The sequence below is a fragment of the Phoxinus phoxinus genome (assembly GCF_949152265.1).
Source record: "Phoxinus phoxinus genome assembly, chromosome: 20".
Classification (NCBI taxonomy): domain Eukaryota; kingdom Metazoa; phylum Chordata; class Actinopteri; order Cypriniformes; family Leuciscidae; genus Phoxinus; species Phoxinus phoxinus.
This window is the reverse complement of record NC_136895.1, coordinates 20,343,067-20,355,753: the sequence shown is the minus strand read 5'-3', so window position 1 is coordinate 20,355,753 and position 12,687 is coordinate 20,343,067. Positions and strand designations below refer to the sequence as shown.

At 39.5% G+C, this 12,687-nt stretch overlaps 1 protein-coding gene across 1 annotated transcript; it reads right to left on the bottom strand.

Annotated features, from left to right (window-relative positions):
- Window positions 1-6,529: 6,529 nt before the first annotated feature.
- On the bottom strand, window positions 6,530-8,030 carry mettl21a (methyltransferase 21A, HSPA lysine). Its single transcript, XM_079592751.1, has 4 exons — window positions 7,807-8,030; window positions 7,498-7,662; window positions 7,244-7,355; window positions 6,530-7,161 (listed from the first exon to the last, which is right to left on the bottom strand). The coding sequence occupies exons 2-4, from the start codon at window positions 7,642-7,644 to the stop codon at window positions 6,764-6,766; spliced, it is 657 nt and encodes a 218-aa protein (XP_079448877.1). The 5' UTR covers window positions 7,645-7,662; window positions 7,807-8,030; the 3' UTR covers window positions 6,530-6,763.
- Between the last annotated feature and the right edge of the window lie 4,657 nt (window positions 8,031-12,687).

Genomic DNA, 12,687 nt, shown 5'->3' with positions numbered 1-12,687 from the left:
ATGTGTGATGGCCCACTCTCACCCTCTGGGTGCGACAAGTGAGAAAGCTTTTAATCCACATACAGGTGGGGTATGGAATGCATAGGTCCATCAGTTTGTTCATCAGTTTTTGAGGAAGGATGGTGTTGAATGCAGAGCTATAGTCCACAAAAAGCATCCGTACGTAGCTCCCCTGCTGCTCTAGATGGGACAATGCAGCATGCAGGGCTGTAGCTACGGCATCCTCTGTGGATCTATTAGCTCTGTATGCAAACTGGTGTGGGTCCAGGCTTTTTGACAGGCATGATGTAATGTGACCCCGGACCAGCTTTTCAAAGCATTTCATCACCACTGGGGTGAGTGCGACTGGCCGGTAGTCGTTGAGGCTGGAAATATTCGTTTTTTTAGGCAGGGGGACAATGATGGAGGACTTCAGGCATGGTGGAACTGTGAACTCAGCCATGGACTGATTAAAAATCCTCATAAAAATTCCAGCCAGCTGATCCGCACAGTCTTTTAAAACACGCCCAGAGATGCCATCTGGCCCAGCAGCCTTCTTCGGGTCCACGGCCTGTAGTGTACGCCTCACCTCATGCTCAGTGAAGGTGAAGTTACTATGGACCGTGAGGTGTGGTGTCGCTGCCATACTTGGTTCCACCTCAAAGCGGGCAAAGAAAGTGTTCAGTTCCTCTGCCAGCGAGGCCTCACCCTCAGCTGCTCCTAAAGTGGACCTGTAATTGGTGAGCTGTTGGACTCCCTGCCACACCTGCCTGCTGTCATTACTTCCCAGGTATGCCTCAATCCTCCGCCGATAATCCAACTTGGCCCTTTTGATGCCTCTTTTCAGGTCAGCCCGGGCCACTGTGTAAAGGGTCTGGTCACCAGACCTGAAGGCGGTGTTCTTCTCCCTCAGCAGCCGATGGACCTCCCTAGTCATCCAGGGCTTTTGATTGGGATAAACCCGGATCTGTTTTTCCACGGTAACAGTGCCTATGCAGTGACGTATGTAACACAGTACACTGTCCGTAAACATCTCCAGGTCTTGATGTAAAAACACATCCCAGTTGGTCCTATCAAAACAGTCTTGCAGCCGGTAGATGGCTCCATCGGGCCAAATTGTTATAGTTTTTGTGATGTTGGGTGTACTTTTCCTGAGGGGGGCATATGCAGGAATTAACAGCAGAGACAAATGGTCAGACTGGCCCAGGTGGGGTAGTGGTTTAGCCCTATAACCAAGTTTGATGTTAGAGTAAACCTTGTCCAGAGTTTTATTTCCTCTGGTTTTGCATTTAACATGTTGATATAAATGAGGGAGTACTGATTTCAAGTCTACGTGATTGAAATCCCCCGCTATAATGTGTACAGCGTCAGGATATCTACTCTGTTGGCTGGTAATGCTGCTATGCAAATGACTGCTAGACTCTTTAGCATTAGCATCCGGTGGTATGTAAACAGCTGTTATCATGACAACAGAAAACTCTCTCGGGAGATAAGTGGGTCTGCATTTCACAGACACATACTCCAAGTTCGGGGAGCAGTGACTGTCTACAGTTACTGTGTTAGTACACCAGTTGTTATTCACGTACACACACAGCCCCCCTCCTCTGCTCTTACCGGAGCTCTGTGTCCTGTCCTTTACCACTGGTAACTGGGTTATTACTTGTTTGTTACAACATGTTCAACTAACAACTATTTTACAAACGTAAAATTAGATAATATTCATAATTTGAGTAACTGGCTCATGAATCGATCTTCTGATTCGATTAGGCCAATTTAAAAACGTAAACGAAACGTTTCGCTAAATAAATCGGACTTCCCTGCTTTTCATCTAAAATAGTTAGCAAATGATTCTATAATTAGTTTATCCATCGAACAGTATGTTATGTTAAGCGTATAGTAGGCTAATTCGCAATGTTTGATAATGCATTGAATAAAAATTAGGCCATAGGCAATAACATTTCACACAATATTTCATAAACTATCAGCACAGATGGGAATACATGAGGCATAACTTTTTTTTTAACCTAAAAATAGCATAATTTTCAAACCCTATGTAACCTTATAGAAAGCCGGCATTCCCTCGCACGTACTGTAGCGGCCTGTTTTCTGACACATTTACAGCAGGGCCCATATTTGCCTCTCAGACCATTACATTTATGATGGTCATTGATAAAGCAAATAATAAATAATATGAGAGGTGACATAGGCGCACTTCCTCCTCGAGTTGTTTGAAAGGAAATGAAGCGTGTGTTAGACCTCTACTGCCGTCCACATGCCCCATGATGAAATCAATTTCCCTGATTCAATTTAAGGATTTGATAACACAAATAATACACCAAAAACATCTGAACATAATTTAATTAATTAAATCATCATGTAGTAGGCCATACTGGAAATTAGATCTCGCATATGTTTCTACTTTGTATAAACAGTTTGATTAAGTCAAAATGGACTTCCTCCCACATTAGACATTTATTTCCACATATTATGATTCAGAAATATGGCGAACACTTATTTTTGGCATAAAGCATAATGTACTGCATTGATTTTCCATTCCTCTGTCGTTTCTGTGTTCTTTGAAAGTGTCAGAGAGTGTATTTATTTTGGTGCCTAAGCATATGCTTCCTTTGGGTGTGGTGTTCAATGTTGTTTCTAACCATGGATTGCAGTCGTGCGCTGTGTAGTTGTGGTTTGCCGAGAGTCAATGGCTGTTTACGGTGTTGCCACTTCATTTAAAGCCACAGAGGAAAGAACAACTGTTGGACAACTAGCCGGGGGGAGCTGCAGGGAAATTCGATGAGAGGAATTTGGTCATTTTTAGTATCTAAAGAGCTTATATACATAAACATTTGACAGATTCTTTAATTCAAAGAGGCTTCCCAGCAAATATGTTCTTAGAATGTTTTGCTAATGTTCCCATTTGGTTATGACAACATTATGTTCTCTGAACGTTTTTTTCTTGCAATCTCACTTGTCTATCTATCCATCTTTTATGATTTGGTGACTAATTCATATGCATTTGTTCGATCCCATTCAACACGTTTTCATATGATCTGCTAATGCCCCACAGATAGTTAGCTTTAGGGGTGGAGTTTCATGCTTGTACTTTTTTCTAAAACTAGCAAGTTTTCGTACGAATTCATACGAAATTGCCACATTGTGAAATAGTTTGCATGAAACGGAAGTTGCGATAGTCATTTCTTCCCTATCGTGACGTATATCTGAGTGAAGCCGCTTCACGAACAAGAAAAAATGTAGGGTGGGGCTTGATTTTGTCCATGGGGAATTGATTGGATGGAAGAGATGTCACTCCAAGAGGGAGAGGAAGTTATTTTGATAAAAGATTACGAGGGCACATTAATTTATTGACGTGCGCAAATAAATAATTAATAATAAACTGCAATATTCAATAAAAATCAAGAAGTGGCAAGAAGTGGGTTTTCTCATGAGATTGTTTTTGATGGAAAACCTGCTGATGAAACCATTCACAGTTTGTTCTAACAAAAGAATTCAAGATAATATAACATTGAAGATAACATAAGATTACTAAGGGCAATGTGCTCTTTTCCACTGTCAAGGGCTATAAAACACGACAGATTTTTATCGTATAGGAGTGAAAGGTCACATCCATGTGTTCGAGACAGACGCTTACCGTAATTACGATGCTAATTTTGCAATTAGCGGGTCTCAGTACCAGCATGACTTCAGTTCTGACCAATCAGGGCTAAACCTTCTGATGCCACTGACGTCAGAGAAAGGCTCCTGCAATAAAGGAGCCGACAAGATGTGATGTCACAGAAAACAGCCGGAAACAGTAAAAGGCTGTGGGGCATTTTTAGCCTGTTTACAACCATTCTCGGAAGTAGATCTTTAAATTTGTGGCAGTGATTTGGGGAAAAAAAAGCTAATTATGACATTTTACAAAATATTTCACATTTGCGAAAGCTGGAAGAAACTTCAAAGTGTGTTTTCTCTCATATCGGCAGATCTTCAGAAATCATTTAACAGCAGACAACAAGGGTTTAAAAGCCTGTTAAAAGCTCAACAAATATCATAGTGTCTTCTTTATTGACTGCGCTCAGGTGGAACGGTCTCATCTGCCACAAAGCGGACTTCCTCTGCAAACAAATACACACACACTCACTTAAATTCGATCCGGCCTAATGCAGCATGGGCCGCGGCGCATTAAAACATCCTCTTACAGGTGTGGCACGTACAAAATCGTGTCGCTTTTAACAGGTGATGCGCGTTAACGACCTTCTAGCGGCATCAGGGGCGATGTCACGGCGCTTTGCGTCCAGTAATAACTAGTTTATAAAAAAACATCATTATTCCATGACACAATAATGAATCATAGCATTTACGAGTCTCCATCGGAAACATAAAAGAAACCTGCAATTGCAGAGAAATCTTCTTTAAAATTCACAAATGATTGAATCATTTGAAATATCTCAGAGCCTGAAGACTGGGAAAGTCTTTGCAGGAGTTTTGGATTCACTTGACAGGATGTGGATTATCTGTTATAAAACTGGACACATGTTTATCCAAGATAAGGGTCAGTTTGATGATAAGCATCTGAGGTTTAATGCATCAAAAACATAGCTAACATAAAACCGGGTTTGGCTTTCTACGTCCTAAAACATCCTAACAAATTACTGTTGTGTGTGTGTGTGTATATATATATATATATATATATATATGGATTGCATTTAGTTAAAAAAAGGATAGTTAATAATGATGATAATAATATTATTAATAATAATTATTATAATGGATACGTTTTGGATTGTATATAGAAAACATAACAATAGTTATCATCCTTTCCAGTCACCCTATACCTGTCCGCTTGATCCTATCCCCACTCATCTCCTTTAAGCCTTTGCTTCTTCTGTTGTTCCTGCACTAACTCAAATCCTCAACACTTCTCTTTACACCGGCTCGGATAACCTCACTGCTTAAGAAACCCATTCTAAAACCAGCACTTCGAGAAAATTACAGACCAGTATCCCTTTTTCCATAATTGCAAAAAAAAAAAAAACACTTGAACGAGTCGTGTTCAACCAAGTCTCTACCTTTCTTACACAGAAAAGAACAACCTCCAGGACAACAACCAGTCTGGTTTCAAAGGGTGGACACTCAACGGAGACTGCCCTGATCTCTGTAATTGAAGCTCTGAGACTGGTAAGAGTAGTTTCCAAATCCTCAGTACTCAACTTGCTGGATCTGTCTAATAACCCTCATGGCGAAGGGCATCTCAGGTACCACAATCCAGTTTTTCAAGTTTTACCTCCCAGGTAGGTCCTTCAGGGTGTTGCGGAGGCGTGAGGTGTCTACATCGCAACGTCTAACTTCTGGGGTGCCTCAGGGCTCAGTGCTTGGACCACTTCTCTTCTCCATCTACATGCTATCACTAGGATCTGTCATTCATAAACATGGCTTTTCCTGTCATTACCACACTGATTACACAACTCTCATTCCAGACTGATGATCCGACGGTAGCTGCTCGCATGTCATCCTGCCTGACAGACATTTCTTTCTGGATGAAGGACCATCACCTTCAACTCAACCTTATGAAGACAGAACTGCTTGAGGTCTCAGCCAACCGAACATTTAATCACAACTTCTCCATTCAGCTGGGTTCATCAACCATAACTCCATCCAGGTCAGCCAGGAACCTTGGAGTTGTGATTGATGATCAGTCAGACTTCACAGACCACATTGCTAAAACTGCCCGGTCCAGCAGATTTGACATATACAACATCAGGAGGATCAGGCCCTTCCTATCAGAGCATACACAACTCCTTGTCCAAGCGCTTGTTCTATCCAGACTGGACTATTGTAATGCTCTCCTGGCTGGTCTTCCAGCTTGCATTGTCAGGCCTCTGCAACTGATCCAGATGCTGCAGCAAGAGTGGTCTTTAACAAGCCGAAGAGAGCACACGTCACACCTCGCCTCATAAAATTGCACTGGTTGCCAATTGCTGCTCGTATAAAATTCAAGGCACTGGTATTGCTTCGGATAAAAGTGTCTGCTAAATGACTGACTGTAAATGTAGTTAATAATAATTAATATTATACTTAAATAATAATGAATAATACAAAATATATGATTTAGTTAATATTAAATATTCATTATAGTTAATCTATTTAGGATTGTGTACAGAAAGCAATACAAGTTGTATTAATTATTATTATTAATTTTATAATTAATTATATTTACATAATAATTTTATTAATTTTATTAATAACAGCTTTAAATAATATTCACTTTAATAATAATAAGTATATTTTGGATTGCATATAGAAAGCAATAATAGTTATAATAATAATAATAATTTTTAATTATATTTAAATAATATAGTAATTTAATAATAACTTTAATTTAAGTGATAATAATTGTATTATATTAACTTTAATTGTATTAGAATAATAGATATATTTTGGATTATATATAGAAAATAACAATAGTTCATTATTATTATTATCCATTTAACTTGCAATCCAAGTACTTACTTTTAAAAATCAAGTGAAAAATAAAAAGAAAGAGATGCTGAGGGCAAGACAGATGTCTATTTTAGCACAAGGCCAGATTATTATCCCAGGCCTGTATAGCAGCGCCACCTGCTGCCCAAGCAGTGACCAACATAAAGCCAAACATTTAAAGCAAAAATCACCATGGTCCTGTTAAATATAGTCATTTAATCACCTTCAGTATGTTTTATAAAGCTTAAAATGCTTTGAATTACAAACAGGAAGCTCTACCCAAAGTTTCCTCAATACCAGTTTACAGTTCGCTGTTGGTCCTGTTCTTCACGGCTCTGTAAATGTGAATGTCCTTTTGAGAGTCATAATGAACCTCCTGCACAGAGAACCTCTGCCGTAGCTCCATCAGGAACCGCTCATCTCGCTCATATCGGATCCGACAGGACAACAACACCACCGTGTTCTCCGAGCTCAGGTGTTCAAGAGTCTGCAGGAGAGCGGGAAACGTCTCCTCCAGGTAAACAATGTCGGCTCCCAGTATCAAATCAAAGCTGCCTGAGGGATACAGATCTAGATTCTCCCCCCAGGTAAGTTCAGATACCTGTACCGCCTCCTGCTGGCTGGGAGGAATGTTTTCACGCACATTGGCCGTCAGAAATTCCAAGGCAGATTCTCGGTCTGTAATCGTCACGTTGGCTCCTGCAAGAATGGAATAGTACTGACCAAAATAATCTAGAAAAAAATGATTTAGTCAGGAAAGTAATCAATCGTTAATTCTTACCAAGCAGAGCAGCTACAATGCCCACCAAACCTGTGCCGGCTCCAAGCTCAATAGTCTTCTTTTCTTTCAGATCCACGTTGCCCATCTCCAGGAACATGCAGAGCACTACAGCCTGGAAAATAAACAGGGATGGACTACTGAATCACAAAAATAAACACTTGTGACAGTTCATGGATCAAATCTTGTGGGATTCGATCCTGCAAACCTATCTACCAGTACTAGCCTTCAATACATTTGATGATTTTTGAACTTACTGCGTCCCAGACCACAGCAGCGACACCCAATCGCTTCCAGTCCTGGCTGAGTCGGATCCTGTGATTGGCCAGATTAAATTCAGCTGAAGTCTGGTGAAGCTTTGACAGAGCAGGCAGTACATTCTCATCATAGGGGACCAAAGCCATCCTGAGCTGCTAAAATGCCTGAAAAGGACCAAAAAACATACAGGAAAACATGATTTTGCTAATAATAACCCTTATCATAAAATAAAAGTTTTTTAGAACTTGTGATATCTGATATTTTTAAATGTTATGTTGTTATTTTAGTGGGCATAATGTATACTGTACCTATTTGTAAATCCAGCGAGTTGACAGTTCCTTATTCTGTAACGTTTTAAAATGGTTTGTCTATTTGTCAAAAACAAAGAGGAATCTAATACAGACTGTTTGTAAACAAGAGAGATTCAGCATGATCGTATTCCGCGATCTGTTGTTCGACCGCTGTTACTTCCCTGTCTATGGTTACTTATGACAGTCGTGACTCGTCTGCGCCATCTGATGTTTAGGCGTGTAACTACTAGTGGTGTTACTAGTGGTGTTTTGAATATCATTCATGTTTTTCGTTCACTGAAGTCTACGAGTAAATAGCATGTGAAATGAAGGATAATTAGGGTGGATGGACCTACTGAACAAATACCCATCTTTCACTAAACGAGTTGCTGTTTTCAAAATAAATAGAGTGGGGGAAAACGCCCCCCACCTGTTTTTCCTCAAATAACTATTAGAGAAAATTGTGGTCTTATATTCCCAATTGGATTTTTGAAAAAGTAGGCTGCATTAGTTTTCTTCTAAAATGTGATTTTGATTTTAAGAAACTTCCTATGATACTTTCAGATTTCCACCAACAGGTCCTTCTGTATTGGAAAGTAATATTCAAGCATAATTTCACACCACACAATACACCAATTTGGAATAATAGGTATATATTGGTAAATAGAAAATCTCTTTTTATTCCAGAATGGTTCTCTAAAGGTGTCTCAACTATTGCCCACTTCATGGATGTGGAAGGAGATGTTTTACAACATGTTGAATTATGTGACAAATTTCAAATTAGATGTACCCAAAAGAAGTTTAAACAGATTGTGAAAGCTCTCATCACTTGTAGCTATGATTAAGCAGGATATAATATATTCAAAAATTACTCATACCTTAAGACAACTTTACATTAATTGTAATAATTTTCAGAATGATAAATGTAACAAGTTGTTTATAAGGAACTTACTTAACTGTCAAACAAGCTCTCTCGAAAGAGAATATATTCTCAAAGACTTCAGAAAGGAGATAACAAAAAAGATTAGATGTAAATACTTAAAATTCCCAGTCCCGCCAAAGACGAAAGAAATGCAGTTTAAAATTATGAAGAGGATTTATCCAACTAATGATTTCTTAAAACAGAGATTTAAAATGGATGTAGGACACTTCTGTGAAAATGAACCCGAAGATTTGGATCACCTTTTCTGTTTGTGTAAAGTTGTACAAAGGTTTTGGCTGGACCTTCAACATTTGTTCGTCTCCAAAGGAATTCGGATGATGAATCTAACAATTAAATTAATGATATAAAATTTGGTATTTTTCGCAATGATCACAATGATTTTGGCATTAACAATGTCATTTTGTTAAGTAAACATTTCATAAATGTCGTTTTTTCAAGACAATTCCTAACATTACTCATTGAAGAAATTAGTTGAAACTTTTTTTATAACTCTTTATTATTGATTAATAACAAGAATGCAGAGAAACTGGCTTCTTTTTAAATCAATCTTATTGAATAATTGCCCTTTTGATTCATTTTCTTTTGAATATGTAAATGCCATTCTTGCCATTTAAGAAGAAATAGCAGGGGAAGGAGGGTGCAGGGCCCGTGGCTTTTCTTTAGGCAAGCACCAATGTCTTGAACTTCATGCGAGCCGCAACTGGAAGCCAGTGCAGAGAGATAAAGGTGTGACTTGGGCTCAGTTGAATCACGTGAAAAGGTTTGATTGCACATTTTGAAAGTCCACATGCTGGATGGTAAACTGGTGCTGTACTGACGGAGATGTCAGTCTGAGATCCTTGCAGCTACCGTTGGATCATCTGGTTAAAATGAGAAGTAGAGCTGTGTGTCATCAGCATAGTAATGGTAAGAGAAACCATGTGCCTGTATAATGGATGCCAGTGATGTAGTGTATGAAGAAGAGGAGAAGAGGAGGGGTCCAAGAAGTGACCCCTGAGGTACCCCAGTGATTTGGATACCTCCCCTCCCTAAGGAACCTTGAAGGACCTACAACCTTTATAATTATAGGAAAGCAAAGCCTATATCACACAAATTGCTCAATTTTAAAATACTGCGGGACAGTTCGCCACTTAAGCGCAAATTAACAGATAGCAAAATGCTTTTTCGTATATTGTAAATTACAACTAAATGCAAACAACATGCACAATCAGCATAAAAATAGATTAACAGCAAACTAATTAATCCTTCCTACTAGCAAATATTTTATCCAAACAACAGAAACCGAAATTGGAATAAGGGACCCTTTACCCGCTGGAAAGATGAATGTGTATTTAAATTGGGTCATGTAGTAGAAATGTGAAATTATTTTAGAAGTTGGTGCCTTCTAGACTAAGAAAAGCCAGAAAATGTATTTTTGGCTCATGTGGATGAAAGACACCCACTCCCAGAATGCACTTGCTTCGCAGATATACGAGGCCACGCCTACCGGTTAGAGAGGCTAGTATCGAAAGAATTGATACAAATAGGTTAGTTGAAACTGTAAAGATGCAGTTTTAACGACGAGAGCGGGAGGCGGCCGGAGCAGCTGCTGCAGCGGAGGAGCGAGACCCCTACTACTCCGCTTTCTCCACAGAACAAGTGCCTGTTAGCTTCGCTTCAAAAAAAAGAAAAAAAGATGGCTGACACTGTTTATAGCCTACATTCTGTGAGTGAGATCCCACCCACTATGGGCGGGTTGAAAACATGCGGATCTCCTTCTACTGGCTGTAGTTTTTAGCCTCTGGCCAGGAAATACTCTGATGATGCAAAATGACGATTTTTGCGTCATAGGAAGATTTTTTTTCTAGACAAAAAATACATAAACCTCTCGTCTCAGGGGGACATGAGGCAGGGAAGCACGGTCATTCGAAAATACTACAGGTTTTCTACTGATACAAAGCTTAATGCTAATCGGTGAAGTATCCCTTTGAGCAAAATGCTTACATGCTCTTGCCCATATCCACTGACTAATCCTTTTCTCCTGATATTAGTAAATATTTACAGAAATAGCACAGACAAAATTTGCTTTCAATTGAAATGTTATTGGTAAGTTTGTAATAAAATAGGTGCAGGTTCTCAATAAAACCTCTTCTTCTGTCTTCAGACCGTGTCCACTGTTGTCGTTTCACTGAAACTGTTATTCGATTGGTCATCTCTGTTGTGGTGGGCGTGGCTACTGTTGCCATAGTGGTTTATGACATCAGATCCAGAAGAGCTGAACAGAAGTGGAGAACATCCCAGTCAGTCCATGAATGGAGATCATGGAAAACCTGGAAATGTCAGAGAATTTACAATAATTTTACAATTCCAGGCTTGTAATCCAGTGTTTATATTATGACTGAATTGTTCTTTTGATTCGGTTCTTTTCAATTAATTTCAATCAGTTATGCGCACATGCTAACAGATGATCTATATGTATTAATGAATCTGTATCTGTTACGTCCCAGGACGTATGCATTTGTGTTTTACAATAATGTGTAAGTGTCATTCATTGATCAATGAATGACACTTACACATTATTGTAAAACACAATTGTGTGTGCTGCCAATGGACCAAACGGCCTGCTGGGAGTTGTAGTTTTTGTTGTATGTTCTGTCCAATTTCCTGTGCTCCTCCCTGTCCTAATAGGCGATGGGACCTACCAGCAGCTCCTCATCAATGGCAAGAGGATCCAGTATATAAGCAGAGCCGGAGAAAGAGGCGAAGAGAGATTTCTTCTCCCAAGAGCATGAGACTGTTCCCAGTCCCAGTCCCAGTCCCAGTCCCAGTCCCAGTCCCAGTCCCAGTCCCAGAGTGTTGCTCTTGTTTGTGTGCTTTAATCTTAAATGTGTTGTTATGGCTGTTGTGGCAGCTTGATGTGTTAAGCTTAAAACAAGATCAAACTGAAATGTCTTGTGGCTGTATACAGCTTTGAGTTGTTTGCCCGCTATTGAGTGTTGGAGCAGTAGGGAGATGGGTGCCATTTTCTTTTATTCTCATCTTCTTTGTTAGTTAGGAAGTAAGGTAAGAGTTTTGTTGTTTATTTGTATTTATTGTTGTAAGTTAATTCGATTTCCTTCTACCAGGAGATTTTTGTTTGTTGTTTACCCGCTCCTGAAGAACACGCTTCATTCCCTTTTTCTTTTTCTTTTGGAGTTGGGTTCTTTTTGCACTGTATTTGTTATCACTTGTTTGTTGTAAATGCATTTATTGGAAATTTTACTTTGTGTATTGTGTGCTGGGACTGAGATCGGTTAAAAACGTCTCTTTGTTGCTGTTAACTTTTGCTTTAAAACGTTACTTCTCTTTTGCCCCCAGAAAACGAATTGGGAACGTAACAGTGTCAGTGTAAGTTTTACTGAAACAGCGAAAATAAAAAAAAATGAATCGGCCAACATTTTTTAAGTCAGATTGAGTCTGAAAAAGGAAATCGGGGGACGTTCAAGCTCAAACCGGTGCGCAACGTTTTGCTACGGTTTCCGGGTTGAACACGTTTCCTGGAAACGGTGTGCAACAGGGTCTGAGATACGTTTTCTCTTGTTTGGTGGGTGTGTCAAAAATGTCAGCCCAATCAGCATATATAAACCATATGGTATCGGTCTTTGTCAGACACGTGGGTTTGTTGTGTGTGACGTCACCACGCCGCCATTTTTGAGGTATCGCTACTGACTGTGAGCATTGAAGAGATTACAATAGTAGAGAAAACAAGTAAATAACTGAAAAGAAAACTGAGAAAAGGTCGTACCGATAAATATGGCACTCGATAAATATGGCAGGTACCGTTATTTGGAGAAATTGTCATCCATTCAGAACATAGATCCATATATGAGCCAACTGCAGTGAGTTGGAGTGCTGATCGCGAATTGTTTTCCTCATCCTCGTACTTGGACATTGTCAACTATCTTGTTTATGGTATAAGCGCATATACCAGTGAACAA